The sequence below is a fragment of the Ascidiella aspersa genome, chromosome 9, assembly GCF_963924565.1.
Source record: "Ascidiella aspersa chromosome 9, kaAscAspe10.2, whole genome shotgun sequence".
Taxonomy (NCBI): Eukaryota; Metazoa; Chordata; class Ascidiacea; order Phlebobranchia; family Ascidiidae; genus Ascidiella; species Ascidiella aspersa.
This window is the reverse complement of record NC_139455.1, coordinates 9662734-9684436: the sequence shown is the minus strand read 5'-3', so window position 1 is coordinate 9684436 and position 21703 is coordinate 9662734. Positions and strand designations below refer to the sequence as shown.

The following is a 21703-nucleotide window of genomic DNA, read 5'->3' as shown; positions in this document are numbered from 1 at the left end:
GCACACAGGCTTGTCTCACGTTGCACAAAGCAGCAGCGTTGAACGATCGGTTTAACGTCAAATGTCTCTTCGAGAAAAAAGCGTAACCGGTCGAGGTTTACAGTTTGGTTGGTATTTCATTAGGTCAGACATCGTCAGCTTTAAGGAAGGTTACCTGGGTAGTAGACTAATCAAGGTTTCTTTTCGGGTATAGTTGCGTTGCTTTAATTTTAGAATTAAAAAATTTATTTAAAAAAAAAGAAAAAAATATATTAGTTATGAGTGATATTAGGGACAGAGGCATGGCTTAGAAAACAAGTAACTTTAAAAATAAAAGGCGGTTTGCATCTTAGACGTTCAAACATTTGCCTGAAAATGGATGCAACGCTTTTATCTAGTACAGGATAGTCATGTCTTTCTTTTCGAAAAGAGCTAGTATTCCAAAGCGTTTTGAAACACGAAAACGTAAATTGATTGCTCTAAGTGCGACAAAAGCTAGATGTGACCACTGACCAGGATAGAAAAAGAAAAACCTCAATGACCGCCTAAAAACTACAAATTAGCGTAATTTGAAATGAAACATGGTGTTTATTACAGTTTGTTTTGGCTAAAATATTTAAAGTGCTATTTAAAGAGGCGGCCAGGTTTCATTGCACACCCCTGCAGTTTTTTTTCAAATGAATGGATTTGTGCTTAAATTTTATTTCTGTGTCAAAAAAGCCTACTGTATAATTTCATTAGTGGTGTTATAGACATATAAACCATACCTTACTAACTTCGAATGGTCGCAGCTTTGGGGACACGGGCTTCGAAGATGTTTAAAGCAAGCGCTAAAAGCGGCTTGTCAGATTATTTTGATTAAAAATGACTCCAGCCTATATAAAAACAATATCCACGTCCGAATGAAACACAGTTAGGAATACGACCAAAATAGGATTAACCGTCTTAATTGGACAAGTCCAAAACCCGACAAAATAAGACCTGACCAGAATCAGACCAATAAAACCTTTTACATAACCCCAACCCCATCCCTAAGTACATTTCAAAATACCCTAATAATTCTAACCATATGCAAATTTCTAACCCCTGTAATTACCTCCAAATAAACTCAAACAGAGGCAAAATCGGTGAAAAAATAAAGGCGCTCTTACCGGTGCGGTCAAACTAGGGCGTCCAAACCTCGACACCAAACTGTTTTAAGCGTTCTTTTGGCCATTGAGGTCTTATTCTGATGAATTTAATTTCCGACAGGTTTAGTGCTTATTCAGACGATTTAGATCTCCTTCTGTCGTGAATATGACTGTGAATTTGACTTTACTATGTCGTTGGTCTTAATGCTGTGGTGTTATACGTTATTCTGAATTAAATATTGTTGCCTTGTAGGTTTTATTGTGTGTTCCCATTAAAACAATGCCTGACGGCAAATAGAATACATGTAAAATATACACTAAGCAAGAATGATTGGAGCTTTGTTACCATGCTTGCAATTCAAGACATAGATATTTTGCTTTGTGTGCTTCGGCGGTATAATAATTCTAAAACATTCCATGCCTTGATGGCCATTTGAAAATCATGGAAAATTTTCCAATCTTTTCCGTATTATAAAACAGTAAAATGAGGAAAGCCTGTGCTTTTTAGCGTCCTGATAATAATAAAACAATAATGTCAAACACCGTGCGATATAAATTTCGAGCATGGTGTGTTAAATCCATATTGTATTGTATTTTCCTTTTGAACGGCATACCCTTTGACTATTGTAGTCTTCACCAATATGCCTCACAGTTAAGCGTTTCGTATAGGCCGTTGTGTGAATTGTACTTATTGTATTACAACGGTTGTTTGCTTTCAACCAAAATTAAATAATATAGGCTATACGTACATTTCTTTGTGAGACAAACTTACTCCTGTCGCATTATAGGAAATTGGTTTGCTGCATTTCTGTATTTTAGAAGCATTATCTTTTAAAAAAAGTTAAAAGTTAGTTTGTTAATCAATTTTTAAGATGATCAAAGGTATTTTTGTTGCTGTTATCATTATAGGTAAGTAATGTCGATCAGATGTAAACCAAAAGAAGTAAATTGGACTATACGTCCAAGAAATGCTCTCAAGCATAAAATAGATCTCAGCAAGTAGATATATTGTAAAAAAATATTCGTATAAAAACAAGAGATTTTAATGCAACAATTTTCCTATAGATAAACTATTATAAGAAACGGTTATTGCATTTGTTTATGAGTAAAGTTATAATAAAGCTTATTTCAGGTATCATTAAAAAATCGATCGAGACATAGTTTTCTAGCCTGGGTCTTACGGTTAATTGCTTTAAAATTTTCAAGGTTGTAAGGGATAACGAAAACCGAAAGAAACAAAATTGCCGACAAATAGAAACTGCTCAAGCGTTAAGTTTTAAAACATGCTGCGATGTGGAAAGCCTTGCGTGCGAAGACGTGTTGTGTGTTTCCGAGTCATTTTTGCGTGACGTTAAAAAAGACGATCAAATCCCATCTAAGTCAACTCGTCACGCCCCTATGAAACGAAATAGCCGCGCTAGAATGGTTTTTGGTTTTAATACACAACTTTGCAGGCTACGGCAATTTTAACAACTGACGTTTTAATAATAGGCAACGAACAGCAATTTAGGACAGGATGGTCCGCAATTGTTCGATTTCATGTTGAAGCCGAAGTTAAATATCGCCACTATAGGATTCGATTCTTCGTATTTTCCCTTTCATCTTGGTGAAAATGTACGGACGCCTTATTTTGTATGAATTTACGTCATTAGAATAGCGCACTAAGAAATATTGAAAACAATTGAAAAGGGCGCTGGTTACGTTTTTCAAATATTGATTTACATTATAAACCTTAGTTACTGCCGATCGTTTAATGTTGTCTTCTTGAAATTTTACCTATATTTAAAGTAAAATTTTTTTGTTAAATCACCAACCTTTCTTGAATGGCTCATAGTCTTATTTTGAACGTTTCGAATAACTCTTTATTTATTTTTAACATATGTTGAAATTGAATGATAAACGCTTTTTGAGTATGTTAAACGGGAAAAGCATAGCGTGTTTATTGAAAGCTTTACCCTGTTACAAAACGTATAGAACTGTTTGCAAACATTTACTACCTAAATGAATATACCACCATATTTTATTGCCAACTTAAACACCATTTGGCGCTTCACACGGAGCCACTTCCCGACGCGAAGCAATCGTTTTTGTCACATTTCGACACTATTGTTCGATTTCAGCGATTTTCTAAAATAGGACGCTTGGACGATTAAGAATAGGCTCACTCTGTAATCCAATATACGAAGCACCTGGTTAACGATTCTGCATACCAGGGCTTTACAATATTTTTGGCAAAACTGAGTCGCAACCCTTCACGTATAAAAGTGATAAACAGATCATAAATATCTTTATTTGTTTCCTTACGATTTGTCAATGGAATTATACTTGTACATCGTTAAAAACTTTGATTATGTAACCATTTTCTGATGTAAGGTGACAAATTCAATGATAAAAAATGGACGACGTTGGCACACAGAACTCGCCTGCAACAATGTGGAAAATGTGTAAACCTCCTGGTTTGGGATTTTCTGTCAAACATATAAGCTGTACTTATAACCACTCTTGCATTTCCAAAGATGTAAACATTTTGTTCTTCAACTTTAATTTAGTTTTGAATTCAAGCAGTATCACACTTACTCGTTTCCGTTGAGGTCATCTGATCGTGAATGTAGTTTGCATTGATAGTTCGTCATGTTGCACGATGTATTGACACGCAACGCGGAATTCGTGATAAGATCTCTTTAAGTACGTAGTTTAAAGTTCCATACCCGTAATTTGTGGGTCAAATATCGAACAAAATCTTTTTGGTGCCATAAACATTAAAACTACAACATAAAAACTTTAAAACAATATTTTACAAGGAAATAAAAATGTCAGTTAGCTGTTGGGGTTTAAGAAACAAAACAAAATTATAAAATGTGTGAAGTGTTTTGTCGATTTTCAAAATAACAGTAAATTTGATAACTGTTTCAGCAGTTACCAAATCTATGCCAATTCCTTTGCTATTGTAAACAGTTTTCACTAAGTAGATGACACAATTGTCTAATTCTTTGATTAAAATGTTTTTTATTGTTTCAGGCGTGTGCAGTGCAGCTGATTGGGGTTATGAGGGTCCTAATGGTAAGACATAATTTGGAATGTAATAGACCTGTTCATATAACTAGAATGGATTTCGTATGCAGATATGCCAAGTCGGTTTGAAACAAGTCCGGGTGAATAAATTTGGCATTGTAAGCTTCTACTATGGGCGCTACGTTGCACCGCATTTAGCTTCAGGTTTACAACTTTTGTTGTACAACATTAGGGAGTACGTTTACCCAAGAAATAATTATTTAAACCTTTGCATATATCCCGCGTGGCATTGCTGTTAAAAAAAGCAGTGACTTTAACATATACTATGTCAAAAACTACCAAACGTGTTCTTCCAAATCGTTAGATATGTTGTGCTCAACTGTTAAGTAACGGTAAGATTTTAAACAAAATTAACGGCACAAGTTTTCGACGGATTGGATTATTGGGAATATTCCCTGGGCTCATAGCGACCGAAACGTGATTTGACAAGTTGGCTACTTTCCACAGGACCAGATCAGTGGGCTACCAACTACGAGGATTGCAACAATAATGCTCAATCTCCCATTCACATCAAACACAACGATACAGTCCTGGATGAAAAATTGGGAGCCTTTAAACACTCCATCTTTCGCGTTCTCCCTTCCTCCATGAACATCATTAACAACGGACACGCGCGTAAGAGTTTTTATTTGGTTGCCGATATTATTGTTTAAGTTTTAACCGCTAATTACGGTTGTTTTACGGGCAGATCGTTAGTTATTATTAAAGTCGCACACAACGCGCATATACATAGTTACATATCAATCAATAAACTTGACGGTCTAAGTCTCGGTACGCGCTCGCCGTCTAAAATCCATTAAACATAAAAACTATATAACACACTACTCGTTAATGTGTTTCCTATAAGATAGCGGACATTAATACTATATGTTCTATTTATTTATTTATTTTTTTTGCATATTAAAACGCCGCGAAGTGATTATTTTTGCTTATCGGACAAACGTTTTGGCGACCGTTGCCTTAAAGACATTTATTATTACAGTTCAAACATAGCAATTAAAAGCAAACTTGATATTTTGTTATAGCGCACCACATAACACTTTTTCAGGAAGAGTTCATATTTAAAACAAGTCATTTATTTTTTTCAACTACTTCAACAGCTAATAAACCTGTCGCATGAAACTATAACTTATACCTTGTATCAATTAAATTTATCTTTATAACGTTCTAGTGCAAGTCAACATGGAAGGCGGTTACACAATCACGGATCGGTCTTTGCTGCCTAACAACTACAAGGTTTACTTATGTGAATTAATGTAAATTTTCAACCAACTCTAATAGGTAACTCTTTTTTTACTTTTTTTTAATAGCGCCTTATATGCAGCCAAATTAGATTTGCCCAAATTTTCGAAAATTATTGACCGAGTTTAGAGTACTGATAGATCATTACAAAAGTGAATACAACTTTAGTTTCACTAAGTGGTTTTCAAAGTGGTGTCTCTGGACAATTTGTGGATCGTAAAATGCATTCAGGGGCTACCCGAAAAAAGTGGTTCTTTGTCGTAAAACAGTGCCACTCAATTCCGAGATTTAGAATTAGACAAATACGGCTACAAGCGCCGATATGGCAGTCGTCATACCTTGTTGACCACTCAACTACCTATACCAGGGGTCATCAAATGATTTCTGCCATGATCCAACACAGCCAAACCTGACAACATGATGATCCACGAAATAGGAATAGTAAACATATTGGACACGCTTTAATTTGTATGGTGCTTTATTTATGCAAACGCGATAACTTTAATATTTAATCTCGTTTAGTGTTTGTTAACCTTTCTAAGTGAGGGTGCACGGGGCAAGCGAAGCGAGCGCGATTTTTTTAGGTATACCTGCATTTCTTTTAAATTTCTTTCAAGTTTTTATTACATTGCCAGAAATACAAAATGTTAAAAAATATATATGTCCAATATTTTTGAATAAGTTTTCCATTAACGGTAACGAAGCGCTGATCTATAGTTCAAAAGACCGCATCAAAACGTAAACAAGCCGGGCGTAGAGAGATGATTCGCGCGAAGCTGGAAATTTTTTCGCACTTCCGTAGTTAAAATAGTCAAAAAGTATTTGAAATGGACTCGTATCTAGTTTGTCAAAGAGGCTGTGGTTCCAATGAATTCAATTGGTGGGGCGCATCCGGCCCGCGGGTCGTAGGTTGCCAACCCCTGTTTTAGACTTTAGGTCATACAATAGCATCGAATTTGGGTTTTCTGTCGCTGACTGATATCCTCAAACGCTTACAAAGATTACAAAATTCATTAACACTGACAATTGGTTTTCACATGAAAACACTGTAGAAAGTTTGTTTTTTAAGACTACATTAGAAGATCCGCACAAAACGCTGAAAAGATCCGGAACCGGATCGTGATCCACCATTTGAACATTAGCGACCTATACAATGCCTTATTAAGAAAAAGAAAAATTTGTGAAAAAATCGGATCATTATAGGCCAGTGCTTTACAACCGGTATCCCGCGGCAGACTGGTGTGGTTGTTTTAGGTTTATTTTTCTAGGTGTGCCGCCGAGAATTTTAATCCCTGTTGGTGTACCGCAAGTGAAAAAAGTTTGTGGAGGCAGTGCACTCCCGTTTCCGGTTGCTTTAACAGCACGCATCGCCTGACGTGGTTTCCTGATAGCCTCTTCTTATTCTTTTTAGGCAGCACAGTTTCATCTTCATTGGGCTGCTCAAGGTACAAGCGGCGGCGCCGAACATTGGTTAAACAACAATCACTATTTTGCCGAACTGCATATCGTCCATTACGACACAAAATACGCATCGCTTGGTGATTCTGTTCACGAGGATAGGGGGCTAGCTGTTCTTGGTATATTTATAATGGTACGTTGAGTCCTCGTATAACTTAATAGTCTATAAGCTCAGACACAAGAAAATCCACTTCAAAATTAATTAAGATTATCTAACAAGTGTTAGTATTACCATAAAGACAATGTGGAACGTACACTCGTTTAAGTATCTGCCATAATTAGGCAAACAATAGGTATAGTGAATGTCACCGATCCATGAAATATTATCACACATTGCAACAATGAATTTATGCTAAGCAATCATATAATGATCCACAGAGATTTTTTATCTTAGGCTTCCATGGTAAAAATAGGTGTATAAAACCAATTTTATTAACATTTTACAATCCGGTGCAACGTTTGTAGTGCGGTACGTTTTATTAAAAGCGGCCCAAAGATTTGCTACATGAAATCGTGTATTACTTTACTGTTCGCTTAAACCTGTTAGGAAACACATTAAGTAGGTTATGCCACAACCGCAGGTCTTAATGCTTGGCCGTCTGGCGCATATGATGGCAAAGCATGGCAGTTAATAACAGTCAGTGATGCGTTTTAATAAGATTTTTTGCAGGAATAACTTATATATGGTTTCGACATGCGCAAAACTACGCCCGCAAGCTACAAATTCATCCAAAATCGGAAAACCAATAATTACGGCAAGTAATGCTGTTGACTTGTTGCTGATAAGTCGCCTAAACGACTTCGTAAATCGGGTTGAAAAACAACGTTTCAGCTTAAACAAGATATTTTGCAGCTGATGCGTCTAAATATGAAATGAGTTTCAGTAATTCGAGCGTGTTTTTTACCTTTGCATTTTTGGCTGGTGTGCGCGCATCCCTTTTACAGCATTTGGCAATTTTAAAGCAGCAGTAGTGGTACCTAAATTACACATGCTCTTATCGAAGCTCATGTTTGCAAGGGAATGTTTGTCATTCTATAGGCCGACGCAGTTGAAGATAACCTCGAATTTGGCCGCCTGTTGAAGCCAAACATAACCCTGCCTGGACAGAATGAAACTTACAGCGAGAGGTTTTCCTGTGATGTTCTTTTGCCGAACGACCTTTCGTCCTATTACAGATACGAGTAAGCAGCGACACCGTGTGTTTAATATTTTAGTAATTTTGTACCAGTTGATGTTGTCAAGGTTTGTGTGTAACACAGTGTTGTATTGCGAGTTAACAATGTAAAATACATAAAAATGTGTATCTTTATGGAATCCAAAACCATTGCGGCAGGTTTCTGCTTTTCGACCACTGTTCCGCTCACGTGTATATTAACAATAAAACTCAAAGTTTGAAAACCCGAGTGTAAAGATCAGACATTTTTTTAAGGAATATTATTCGCTTACAATAGCAGTAAAGTAAAATACATATACATAGCAAAGTAAATATAAAATTAGGAAATATTAATAATTTATTTTTGCTGTGCTATGTATATGTATTTTACCTTACTTACAATAACCGACGAATACATTCCTTAAAAACTGTCTGATCCTGTGTTTCACTCGGGTTTATAAACTTCAGTTTTATTTTCAAAGTAAAATATTTTACGTCAAGACAGTTTGGCTGAAAATCTGAAAAATTTCAAAATTTGGAACTTTTATTTGCAAGCCTTATAGTTGATTGCTGGGTTAAATTAATAGGTTTTCGTGAAGTCGCGATATTTGAACACAATTGTTTTGCTGAAAGACCATAAGCGATCGAAAATGTTTTGTGGCAATTATTTTTTCACAAAGCTCATTTGACTCCACTGGTGTATCTAATAGGAACAATAGATTTGGTTATGTACTTTAATGAGAACGTTAAAATTTCATCATTGCAAAACAATGATAAATAATTTAATTCTTCACCAAGGCAATTTGCAAATTTGCCTAAAGCGGCGAAAAAAAGAGAACAGAAAAAATCAGATGATAATAGAAAACGACCGAAGATTTTAACTATTAAAATGTCATTTCCGATTAATTTTTAGTTATTTTGTCGTTTATCTTGATATTAATTTTATTAAAGATTGATGTTGAAAAGTCAATATCAGGGTTTTCAAGAGATTATACGTTAGATAGAATTTTCTAAATTAACCTGTTAGCAGTGTTGGTTAATTGTTTAATAAAACTCGATTTTTGGCTTGGTAAATACACCGTTTAATTTTGCGATAAAAATGTTTGTATTTTAACAGAGGCTCTCTCACCACTCCGCCTTGTGCCGAAAGCGTAGTCTGGACAGTTTTCTCCGATCCTATTCGCATTTCAGCCAATCAGGTTTGCTTGTTCATGGGTATTCATTTTTGACATAGCCATATGCAAAGAATAGTTCTGTTGAGAGGTATTGTTGATTCAATCTAACGAAGGCTATAAGTTAAAATGAAAATCAAAATGTTTTAAAAGGTTCTTTACGCAATTTAGTGCTTTATTACCGAAATATGATAGAATTCACCCTGCCCATATTTAACTTTGTTGCCTGTTGCGTGCAGAAAGCGGAGCTTCAACAGAAATTGCGAGAGACCACCACTGATGGATCAATAAAGTACATCGGCAACAACTTCCGTCCACTTCAACCGATCAATAATCGCGTTATTAACAGATCCAAGGGATGTGGTTCTGCTGCGTCTTCCCTCTTACGTTCTGCTCACCTACTCGCCATTGTCGTCGTGGGCTTTTTCATTTCGGTTTCCAACGCCTGATGATCTCACTTCCACCTTATGTATGCGTCCGGAGTAGTTAGATTTTTTAATCTTACGTAATGATGGCGCCCGCTAATAGGTAAACGATTATTATCACATTGAAAGTAAAGCTAGTCCTTTGTACATGTTCTTCCTCCCATTATTTAGCACATAAACACGATGTCTCACCGCGTTTGTTTTCTCTGTCAAAGTGAATGAAAGATCACTTAAAAAAAAACGGACGACACAGTCTACTGATGTAAGCTTTAGCTGTGCCTAATTTCTTCATTGACATACTTTCATGAGCCTTTTCTGATTTATGAGCTTCGTATACTAATGCCCTAACCCTGTTCTGATATTATAAAAAGCCTGTAGGCCAGATGTTCATAAATTGTGGATCACAAAGCCGTGGTGTGTGGTTTAGATTTTTGAAAGCGTCGCTCATTGATTACGTTTCGTAAACTCAATTGTGGCAATAAAATTGCTTGTGCACAGATGTTATTATCACCTGGCATGTGCATTTGCAACACAAAAACTTAGCTATTGATTTTGATTTACTTTCACAGACAAACAAATAAATAAAACTTAGTAAAAACTATCGCTTTTAAACTTTTCCGAAGAAACCGCAAAAAAAAATTGTGAAGCACTGGTCAAGGCGTAAATGGCATTGCACATCGTTGGCAATCGTAAAACAAACAAGGGGAGTGGGGTGTCACAACCTCTATTGAAAAATATTATTTATATATTATATTTTTATTATTACGTTTCAAGAATATGTTTATGCATTTTACAACCCGTTACAAGACGTGTCCTCATGGTTATGCATAATTTACACTCAAATATTTTTTAAATGTTTATTACACGTAGGCCTACTAACAATAAAGCATTAGATCATGTTAAGCTTGTGCTTACTTTAGAGTTTGTTTTATGTAGGCTAACTGTTTTTAGTACTGGACATTTTGTTTTGCATTGCAAGTAATTTGCAAAACTATTTGTTTTATAGGTATTGGTTGACTGCTGGGCTTACCCAAATTTCAGAAGTTTAAATCGTGTTTATGTAAACTGTTGCTACCAGGCATATTAATATAAATCAAAAAGCAGCTCCTCTGCTTTTTAAAAATTTTAATTTTTCCCAAAAATTTTAATTTTTTACCAACGTTTCAAATCGGGTTTTTTGAAGATTTGGCAAAGAATAGTTTTGTTTGAGTAGATATGAAAATGTTTACAAATAAAATGTAGTAACTTTCCTGGTTTGCCATTTTACCTGGTTTGCCATTTTAACTTGCCTGGTTTGCCATTTTAACTTGATAATGCGTTACGAAAATAATAACGTAATTTATATTTAGGTTATTATAATCAATTAGGACCCTAAAATTAGGACCCTCCAAAAGTTTCACGAACTACTTGGAAAACGTGCTTTCTTTGGTTTGTTGACAAAATATTGCTTTTAAATATTTATGAGTTTTAGGACAATGTCCCACCATTACAGATTAGACAAAATTTCTGAAAATTCAGTTCTTATAGTTGCTTCAGCAAAACTTCAATTCTTCGTAACGCAACTACCTGCTGTATTGGACTCACAAAAACATAAAACAAAAGTTTTGCATAATACTTTTACACATTTCTGCAAGATTTTAAGTCATCAAATGAAATAGACCCTCAACGGGTGGATAACTCCTATAAACGTATCTCGACTATGTTACTGTTACTAAGTAACCGCAACCCTAAACCAGTGCCTATTTTTTCTAAAAAACGATACTTTTGGCGAAAATCATCCAATTGTCTAATGACATTGTAATATGACAAATGCTATAACTTCGCAATATCTGAGGGTAAACATGCGATTTTTTTTAATTCAATTCATATAATTTTTCTGATTTAACCAAAGCTTTAACTTATTTTTTTTTTTATGTTTTTCTCTGAAACTGATAAGGCTATATACTTCTGTCCAATAATATAATGAATAGTTTGACCACGACTTTAATGGATATCAGCGACCTTTTAGGTAAAGCTAAACCGAACACGGTCTTCTTTTGAACGTTATAGCTAAAACAGTTCTCATTTTGTTTCAAAATGTATGTGAGAGGTTTTATTAGCTATTGAAATACATAGAACTTTTACATTATTTTAATTTGAAATAAAAAGAACACGGTGAAAAGTAAATCATATAATAATCCCTAGAAGGTCTAAATGTACAACAATTCTCCATTTATTTAACTTGTTTGGACGCAATATATTTGAAAAGCGTTTAAATTTATACATAAGTAGACAGCCAACAATATTCAACGATAAACACAACGTTGTTTCCAATTACGATATTGACTGACCAAACGCTAATTTTCCAACACCAAAAGAGCAATAATGCTCACAAGAAGCATAATTGCCGACACGTGAAGGCCAGATGCATGTCCTGTGAACGGCATGTAGACGGTCCTTCCGTTTAACGGCTGCACAGGGCGGAAGTTGTTGCCCATCAAGCCACCGGTGTCGTTGCGACGGAATGAGCTTTGCCAGGCGTACATCTAAATTTGTAGTTAAGTTTTTCAAAGCAGTATTTGTTAGGTCGATTAAAAACGACATGCGGTTGGCGTCATGTTAAACAACGTGAGTAAAAGCTACCAGGGCAGCTATATTTAGACTCACATGGAGTTACGTCTACACAACAATTGTACCATAATGGTAGTTATTTTACCTGCTTATCGGATATGACAATGGGTTGATGGAAAACGGTCCAGACCACAACTTGGAAGCAACCAGGGGTGGTGAATGATCCCCTGTACAACACAAACGTTGTCGTAGACCATTGATAATAATAATACAAGGATCTTACAGCAATCTACATTTGTTATAATGCATAAAGGTATTGCAGAAAATTAGACTTTGATATTTGACTTAATGACTTTTGTCTGTTTCACTTTTTGATTAGTAATATTTAACCCACATTTTTTCGGTACCTGTATCTGTAATAAGATTTCATGGTTCCTGGGAGAAGTAGTGTTATAGGAAAGCTTGGGATCTCCTTTGGGCCAATGTCGTATTTTGCTGACATCTTTTGATCTAATATTTTCTGAAATCCGGCATTGTCTTTCACAGCTCCGCCCTAAAAAAGTACGAAAGAAAGCTTGCTTCTCAATTGTGTATAATGTTTATGTTTATTAGGCCAATGTTTTCAAATATCCCCGTTTATTTTTGAAGGTGTTAATCCTCCCGTTCTTGCAACTTAAAAAATAAGTTCTCTACTCGTAGAGGGTTTATACGCATTAAAGTGTTTCTAACGAGTCCCGTTTTTTTGCACTAGACTTGATTAATTGTTTTTAGCAAATTGTTATATTTTATAACAGTATATAATTTATATTTTATACAAACGACTCGACTTGCAATGGAAAAGGCTTAAGCGTCATAATAAAGTGAGTTGTTTATAACATTGCTGCACACAACAATTACTTACCATAGGGGAGAGTTACCTTAATAAAGAAGGCCATGACAGCATATCCGTCAGTGGCGTTTGTTGGACTGGGTCGATGTTGCTCGTTGACGTAGACGACGTGCAGTTCACCGAAAAACTTCTTGCCGTTTAATTGATGCTCTGAACCATATGTGGAGTTCTGAAGTGCCCAGTGAAAGTGCATTTGCACAGCCTACCATAAAGTAAACACAAATAAGCGATAAATGGACTTGTTAACGTGGTGTAAAAACTTATTTAAATTTGTAACGTAACGGTCTAACTTTGTTTTAAGTTTATAAATTGACAATTTTAAAGAAAATTTACAAGCATAAATCCGCGGAGATTTTGGAGCGATAAAAATCGCAATTCTCTTTCGACGAAGCAATATATTAAACGCAGGCCTGCATTATTTATGGTTTTGTTAGAAGCTGTTTACGCATCACAGCAGCACGGGATTTTAATAATACACACAGGAAACAATAAATACAATAGAGGGTCTAGTTATTACATACCTTAATTTTTTGGGTTAGTTCTCTATAGCTATAAGGGTAATAGAGAGTTATTTTAGTTTTATCAAAGTTTTATTATTTAAACATACACTCTAACTAAGTGTTTTAAACTAAACATCAAACCACTACGAGAAAACATGGTCAGATGGCTGGTCTCCGTACGACTTCATCCTAATTATTCAACTACACAAAACTTGATTACCAACCAATCAACATACCTGGTATCGATCAGGTAGGAGGGCTTGATTATTGATTTGTGGCCCGTCTTTAAAATCGACTTTAACTTCAAAGCAAAACACGTTATTTTAGTATGATGGAAACGACCTAACATCACATATTTTGAAAAGCAATTATTGTATTTTTTTTTTGAAAAACAATATTGTAATTTAAACCAAACTCCAAAAACTGAACACCTAAAAAATACTTCTTTCCCTTACCACTATGTCCGGTGTTCAGCACAAGCATTTTACTTGGCGCTTTTGAAAAGAGCGAAGGAGTAAACATTCCGAGAGTTTTGTTTACTTTTGCATTGGCGGTTATAAGGTCAATGGGTGATTGCTTAGTTCCGTTACATGACGGTTGTACCCACACTGAAGAATCGACAGAAAATATAATGTCGGATTTAAATTCTTGAATATAAGTAGTAACAGTATTTATTGCTATAGAGTAGGGCTGTTCAAGTATTTTTCAGGGGGTACATGACAAACATAACATACTGCGAAGGGCCCGAATATAACCAACAAACTGAAACATATTATCATTTATTGATATTACTTTTCCTGCAAAAAGCATCGATTGCCCCCGAAAGGAATAATAATATATACATATATATATATATTTTAGTAAAACAATGAAAAACTGAGGATTCTTCACCAACATATTAATATATTTAGAAAAACAAGAAATAAAGATTTTTTGCGCTTACGTGAGTTAAAATTATATACTGTCATGTAAAAATGGGTGTTCATTAAAATTCGGAACTAATAAAAATAATCTGAATAATATTGTTGCACTGTATTTATATTTCATGTTTACCAGCCGGGTTGTTAGTGTTTTTGTAAATCCAACTTCCAGCATTTGCTAAAAATTTAAAATAAATAAATATGATATTGTAAAAATATATTGGTTTTATAGGCCTATTATATAAAATAATCTCTAACATTTAAACTACATAGAGTATTTCTGTATCTTAAGTTTGGTTTATAACACAAAAATTTATTTTATAAAATTAATATAAGTTTTTACCTTTCGTAGACTGGATCAAAAGCGCTAATAAAAAATATTTCACTGCCATCGTCAATCCTTCAACTAACAGTGTTCAACGTAGATTCGATGAAATTTACCACACAATTATTGGCCGACCCTAAAGCAAATAAATCTTGTGAACATTTTTTCTTCACTTTCCGATTAAAAATTTAAAGCAAGTCGAGTTGCAAAACCAGAAAGCCTAATGTCAAACTATACGTCGCGTTCTCTGAATTATGCATTTTCATATTTAGATAATACTTTTACACGAGAGATGGACGTTATTAAAAATGTATAATACACATTTGTGTTTTACGTTGTACAACTATCTGGCAGTGTATGGCATGCGCCTCCTATATATTGCAAACTGCAAGGTCAATTAATCAATATTTTCATTACTGATCACGATGACACTCCGAAAGTTAGGCACTTGCACACTATAATACTTCCCTGTTCAACCAGGGTACTTTTACAACATAATTGGCACCTTAGTTCCTTCTTCGCTTTATGCGTATGGTGACTATATTCGCTACATTATGATATATTCCAGTTCGCCGAACTGGCGTTCTTTGTATAAAAAGCCAAAATAGGCCGTTACTTTATTTATTTCTGTATTATATATCAACAATAAAAGTATATTTTTAAATCTGATTGAAACCAGATATATATTTTACTTTACGAATTGAAGATATAGGCGAAAGTACACTAGCGTATTTAGGAGCGGGAGGGAATCGTGCCTTGGCCCCCCTTTAAGAAATTTTGACCGGCTGTTCTAGCATTGAATCTTGCAATTCCAGACAAAACTATAAATAGCAATATGCGCTATTTTGTTTAAAACGCGATGCTCGTCACACATATCAATAAACAATGCATGCCAATCTAGGCCACTTGCGTTCCAACTGCGCGTATGTCGTTACAATGGATTTTATAATAGCTTTGTTATGTCACACTCATACAAGTGAAGATAATTTACGACAATCAACAGAACTACGTCTGCGCATAAAAAAATGGGATTGGCAACGTTTCCCAACAATCGAATTCGGCTTTCGAAACGCAGTGACAGAAAAAACAGAGAGGCTCTGAAGAAAATTAAACGAGCAGTGGAACATATCGGAAGACTGGGGTTGGCGTTCCGTGGCCACAGAGGCAGCGGCAAATTGGCACTTGACTCTGAAAACCTTTACTCTCAAGGAAACTTTCCACCTCTCCTTCAGCTTATGGTCCAATCTGGCGATACGGTTCTCGAACGCCATATAAATGAAGCTTCTCGCAATGCGCAGTATATTTCCCCCATTGCTCAAAATGAGCTGATTGAAGCCATCGATGTCACAATGCGCAAAGTTGTCGTGAGGGAGGTATGCGAGTCCAACTTGTTTGCAATTCTAGCAGACGAAACCACCGACTTCTCGAAGCAGGGCCAATTAACTGAGCTTGTGTCACCGCGTTCACCACTTCCGCATTTGCGAGAGATTCCTCTGTTTTGCCGTGGCACCAGATTTAACTGGAAAAGGATTAGCAAAACAGATTATTGGTATACTTCTATACTCCGGAGTGGACATATCATTTATGGTGACCCAGGGTTACTTATGACGGTGCAGCAGCTATGTCTGGAAACATAATGGCCTGCAAAACTATGTCCGAGACAAATGTCCAAATTCTGTTTACTTTCGTTGTGCGGCACACAACCTGAATCTCTGTCTGGCCAAAGCTTCAAATGTGCCAGCAATATCTGCGGCACTAGCCACTATTCAATCTACAGTAGCGTTATTTTATGATATTAATTAAACGATGGCCTCTCTGCAATCGTTTATAGTAATGCGATCTGTTTTTCCAGAAAGCGTTCACACAAGACTGCAGCAACACTGTCAGACACGATGAGTCGAGAAGCAGACTTTTGTTTTGATATTCAGAGAGATATTTACCCTGCTGTTGTCGCAGCGTTAGATTCTTTGACTTCGTGTCCTCGCAACGGATGAGAGCTATCAGTGAGCAATCATTGTTAGTTGCTCTTCAGGTTACTACAAGAGTATTGGAAGTAACTAACCCGTTAGCAATGCTCCTCCAAACTGTCTCTTTGGATTTGCATAAGGCTGCAGCATCTGTAAATAACTGCGTTGACACATTGAAGCAGATGCGAGAAGATGAGACATTTCCAATGTTATTTTCGAAGTCCGAGGCACGCCGGTCATATACCCCTTCCCCGAATTATTGGATGCCAAGTTCACTGAGTAGACGCACCGGCCGATTCTCCAGTGTCGTACTACAAGCGAAATATGTTTTACCAATCCGTTAATACTACCATATCACCGCTTCGTGAACGGTTTAATGAACACTCTGCCAAGGCACTGTCTATGCAGTTTCTTCTTTCGAAGTTCTGTGTAAACGAACCGTTCGGGAGGCTTGAAGCTGCTGTTACAGAGTTTGGTCGCTTCCTTCCAGGACCTGGAAGAAAAGATGCAATAGAAGTTGAGTTTTTGCGATGGCAAAACCACTGGAAGCGCAAAGAAGTCAAACCAACAAATATCATTGATGTGTTAAAAGCAGCAAGTAAAATGCTAACATTTTCCTGCATTTCGAAATTGCTACAAATATTTACTACTTTTCCAGTCACAACCGCATCAAGTGAGCGCTCATTCAGTACATTTAAATACATCAAAAATTACCTGCATTCTACTATGGTGAACCTCGATTGAATGGCCTTTCCTCTTTATTTATTCACCGCGGCATTAAATTAAATTACGAAGACGTAATTGTGGAATTTTCGAAAAAAATAGACGTATAGACTTCATGTAGATAGTATATAATTCCTGAGCGTTTTACGTAAGTGTATATTTTGTATTTCTTCCATTCTTCATTCGTTTTCATTAAAAAAACACACCAAGTGTTACATATACGATCAAATCGTGACTATAACGTTCGTTACATACAGCAACAGTAAGGGCTTTACAGGGCCTTAGGCTAACCAGCATTTAGTTAATAGTGGGAGTTTAGTAGGCACAACAGGTGCTAACAGAGAGGTATACACAGTCTACCGCCAGGTGGGTGATATCGTCTCCTTGGGGAGGTATCACCAAAAAAAACCTTGTTGAACCACAACTGAAAAGGCTATACTCACTAACGTGTGAGTCGCTGGCGCGGTTTTCTCACTAATTAAGTGAGATTGTTGTTCTTATCTATATGCATTGTAATCTCGACTGTTTCATGGCTCTATGGAATTTACAGTATAAGGTACCGCTGCGAGTGCTGGGTTAATGTCATCGTCTGTTGTCACCATTATGGCGGGATAACATACCAACAACAAAATTTCAAAATTTTTCACGTTTCGAACGACAGTTGCACCAATTTAAAACAATTATAGCGCGATGATGCCTCCTAAAGTTTCCAAGGCCATCATAGCTTTTTAAAGTCAAATACAGATGTTATATGAATTGTATTTGCCTTTTTCTACCCATCGAAGTTTTTCACCTTCATTCGATCTTATAGTTTGTCGAGAATCTAATAAAAGTTCCCATTACGTTTTGCCTTAGTCTACCCGTGTGCCTGACACGAAACTGAAAATTTCTTGTTAAATAGCATAAGCCTATAGTCCAGTGGTCGGTTTTTCTCGCGGCCTAAAGTCAAAGCAATTGAAGATGCACTACGTAAAACCAGTACGTGAAGTATTACACGGAACCTTGATGGCCAAAACACTGCGACGCCATAATGTACAAGGTATACTACAAAACAAAGAATATATGCGCGAAGCGCGAAAAAAATTGAGTTTACATATAACTAAAGTCGGCCAAAAATATGGTTCGACAGGTACTCAGGACCATATTTGGCACGTGGATCTGAACCACGCTAAGACAATATAAAATTTCTAAGCCACATGTACTTTCAAAACAATGTGTATTAATTGTACAGTTATCATCCGGCACACAACTACATGATAACACAAAGCTATTCAAAAGTGACTCGCGGCCCCCTAAAAATGGCTTTGTGGTCCACATTTAGGCCGCGGCCCACAGTTTGCCGACCACTGGCCTAGTCCATGAGAGTGTTTTTGCTTAACATTTTTGATACGCAGGCGCCATCTCGATGCTATCCACCCTTGCATAGAGTAGACACTAAACGTCGCTGCGTAGTCGTTCTAATTGTTTTAAAATATGAAACCAGCCTGATGGTAAACAAATTGGCTACGAAGTTTAGTTATTTTAGTTCTGAACTTTTATAACAAAAATGAATTGCTTTTTTAATACATGTATGATGGAGTTTTGGTGTTATGTCAAATTTACAAACCCTTATTTTGGGAAAATTTATTGGCGCCTTTAAGCTAAAAAGATTTCCTAAAAAGTCAAACATAATGAAAACTCAAATAAGGTTTCGCTTGAAGCGACAAAACAATTAATCTAACATAAGGGCTATTGCATCGTACTCAATTTAGAAAAGGGACGTCGGGTCGGATGATTTACACTGGCGATCTGGCCTGCGGGCCGTAGTTGCCGACCCCAGCTGATATATTCATATTTTCATGTCAAAAAAAAGATTCTTCGGTGAAAATTTTAGTTGTTTAAGACTTTCCGTTGGCAACTTCCACTCTAGTTTAGGGCAGGTTGTCTCAAGTTTTCAGTTCGCAATCCCTTAGAATTAGTTTTTCGCGACCCTTCCCGATTCAGTTTTATATAGCCTAAAACAGGGCTTCTCAAACTTTCTTGCTTTGCGACTCTTTTTTACATAAAAAATTTCTTCGTGACGCTTTATTTGATGTAATAGCCTATAAACACGTAAATAATTTTTCAACAATGAACCTCTATTAGAAGTATTATTTCAAATTTAAAGTGGCATTAATGGAATAATGAATATATATAGTAAAGCGAACAATCAATAACAAAAAACATACATTTTTATTTATAATATTTATAAAGCACGTCTAATCGGATGCTTATGATGAGCTTCTTGATTTTTACATAACACATAAGCCAGTGCTTCTCAACCTATGGGTTGCGACTCAAAATTGGTCGCTATTTGGTTTGGTTGGGACTGCAGTAATTCACATGTTTATATTAATTGAGATTGGTTCTTAGAAAGAAATGTGGAAAATTAAGGAAGCAATGGAAATAATGTCTTATAGTAATTTTTTAAATTCTAAATTCTTAATAATGCCTATTTTTTGTTCGCTTACAAGAAAAAAACAATTGGGTCGCCAAAGCTTAGTTGTCATGCTTACGTTTAATATTTGGGTCGCCGCGAAAAAGGTTGAGAAGCAATGACATAGGCCTATACCAGTGGTGTCCAACTCAAACATGCCGACGTGCCAATTTTATTTTATACTTCTTCCCGTGCCAAAGTTTAGCAACTATTTTTTTTTCTAATATTGAAAGCGCTTTTATACAAAAAATAAAAACAGTATGGTATTATAATATCACAAGTAATTCTTGTTGTCGTAATTGCTGGGATTGTTTTGTATTGTGAATTCACAATGACAATTCGCAGTATAACAAATTTATCTTTTTTGACAATTGGCTGTATTTCGTGCCTCCTATTTGGACACCACTGGACACATTCGTGGCTTGATACAAGACAATGTAGGACGGAAAACATCCTTTAACAGTTTCAAAGAGGTTCGGCTCTGACATTTGATGATCGTCAATCTTAAGAATGTGGCTACTGGCTACACATATAAATGTTGCGCAAAATTGCAATGGTTTATAAACTCTGACAAGTCCTGATTCCGACTCCGCATCGCCGATACCCAGAAGTGCTAACTTTCAGTTTCAGTTTCGCTTCAGCTTAGTTTCCCAATTGCACAAAAAACTCGTGTTTACCTCGTAGATTTTTTCTATTGAACACGCTGCTTTTAGTCGTCATTAGTCCGATTTATGCTGCAGCCAAAATTTTTGGCGGATTGCGAAGCGGAAAACATCTTGCAAAGGTTTAACAGCTGGTGCATGTTAACGACGTGTTTGTCTAAACCAGAGGTTCCCAACGAGGGCGGTACCGCCCCCTTGTGGGTGTTGCGAGTTACAAGGGGCGCTTTGGGTCTTTCTCTCATTTGGGGAGAGCTGAACGCACATAAGGGGGCGTTACACGAATGTACTTATGGCAAATTTTTATAAAAAGTTCACATAAAATAGTAACAAACAGCACTTTAGGTAACTTTTAACCTTAAATGGCAACTTCCGCACTGTAAACTTGTAGTAGTTTCTCCACCATTGTTACTTAATAATTGGCTTTCTTACGTAAAGTTGTTGGTTGCAATCAGGGGTCGCCAACCTACGGCCCACGGCCGGATTCGTCCCGCTGCCTCTTTGACAACTAGACACGAGTCCATTTCAAATACTTTTTCACTATTTTAACTTAGTACAGACAAACATTTTTCGCGCGAAAGTTTTTTCTATCTGCAGTTTGTTTCCGTTTTGATGCTGTCTTTGGACTAGATCTAGATCAGCGCTTTTTTACCGTTGCGCCGTGGAAGGCGGCCAAGTGCGTCGAAATATTAGACATATATTTCTTAATATTTATATATTAATTAAAAATCTATTAAGGTTGTCGCGTTTTCTCAAAGTACCTTACACTTTTAATTAGTAGTATGGATGAAAAAATCCGAGGCCCGCCTGATTAACAGCTGTCTTAACATTTGAATAACACAATTCTTAATAAATATAAATCGCTCTTCTGGTGTAAACGAAGTATAAACCGACGTTTCGGCAGCAGATACCAGCTGACCTCATCAGGGTTAATAATCAAAACGAGAGTGCGTTAGCCATCTCATATACTGAGAAGTAAAAAATTGAAAAAAACGTAGATTAAAATTAATAATTCTAGACGTCGCTGAAGTATGCGATAAGCTGTGACGCGCCGGAGTCATCCGGTGCAGAACTGCGCCGTCG

The 21703-nt window shown here is 36.3% G+C and overlaps 2 protein-coding genes and 1 pseudogene across 2 annotated transcripts; 2 read left to right on the top strand and 1 right to left on the bottom strand.

Moving 5' to 3' along the window:
• Nucleotides 1–1877: 1877 nt before the first annotated feature.
• Nucleotides 1878–10515, top strand: LOC146132893 (carbonic anhydrase 14-like). The gene is made up of 8 exons (XM_083396784.1): nucleotides 1878–2018; nucleotides 4128–4169; nucleotides 4629–4796; nucleotides 5353–5417; nucleotides 6835–7014; nucleotides 7921–8063; nucleotides 9153–9234; nucleotides 9447–10515. Exons 1-8 carry the CDS (start codon nucleotides 1982–1984, stop codon nucleotides 9654–9656), a joined length of 927 nt encoding a protein of 308 aa, XP_083252910.1. The 5' UTR covers nucleotides 1878–1981; the 3' UTR covers nucleotides 9657–10515.
• A 1277-nt stretch (nucleotides 10516–11792) lies between these two features.
• LOC146132892 (carbonic anhydrase 12-like) lies at nucleotides 11793–14174 on the bottom strand. The gene is made up of 6 exons (XM_083397503.1): nucleotides 14027–14174; nucleotides 13808–13872; nucleotides 13100–13273; nucleotides 12590–12735; nucleotides 12328–12409; nucleotides 11793–12157 (listed from the first exon to the last, which is right to left on the bottom strand). The coding sequence occupies exons 1-6, from the start codon at nucleotides 14091–14093 to the stop codon at nucleotides 11969–11971; spliced, it is 723 nt and encodes a 240-aa protein (XP_083253629.1). The 5' UTR covers nucleotides 14094–14174; the 3' UTR covers nucleotides 11793–11968.
• A 2632-nt stretch (nucleotides 14175–16806) lies between these two features.
• On the top strand, nucleotides 16807–17616 carry LOC146132891 (zinc finger MYM-type protein 1-like; annotated as a pseudogene).
• Nucleotides 17617–21703: the final 4087 nt, after the last annotated feature.

What these genes read in the sequence shown, in the direction of transcription:
- LOC146132893 (XM_083396784.1), top strand. Translation starts at nt 1,982, where the DNA reads ATGATCAAAGGTATTTTTGTTGCTGTTATCATTATAG. An exon ending in GGGTTATGAGGGTCCTAATG is followed by an intron (nt 4,170 to 4,628) that starts GTAAGACATAAT and finishes TACTTTCCACAG; the next exon opens with GACCAGATCAGTGGGCTACC. An exon ending in TTCGCATTTCAGCCAATCAG is followed by an intron (nt 9,235 to 9,446) that starts GTTTGCTTGTTC and finishes TGTTGCGTGCAG; the next exon opens with AAAGCGGAGCTTCAACAGAA.
- LOC146132892 (XM_083397503.1), bottom strand. Translation starts at nt 14,093, where the DNA reads ATGTTTACTCCTTCGCTCTTTTCAAAAGCGCCAAGTAAAATGCTTGTG. An exon ending in GCTGAACACCGGACATAGTG is followed by an intron (nt 13,873 to 14,026) that starts GTAAGGGAAAGA and finishes TTTGCTTTGAAG; the next exon opens with TTAAAGTCGATTTTAAAGAC. An exon ending in TCATGGCCTTCTTTATTAAG is followed by an intron (nt 12,736 to 13,099) that starts GTAACTCTCCCC and finishes GTACTTTTTTAG; the next exon opens with GGCGGAGCTGTGAAAGACAA.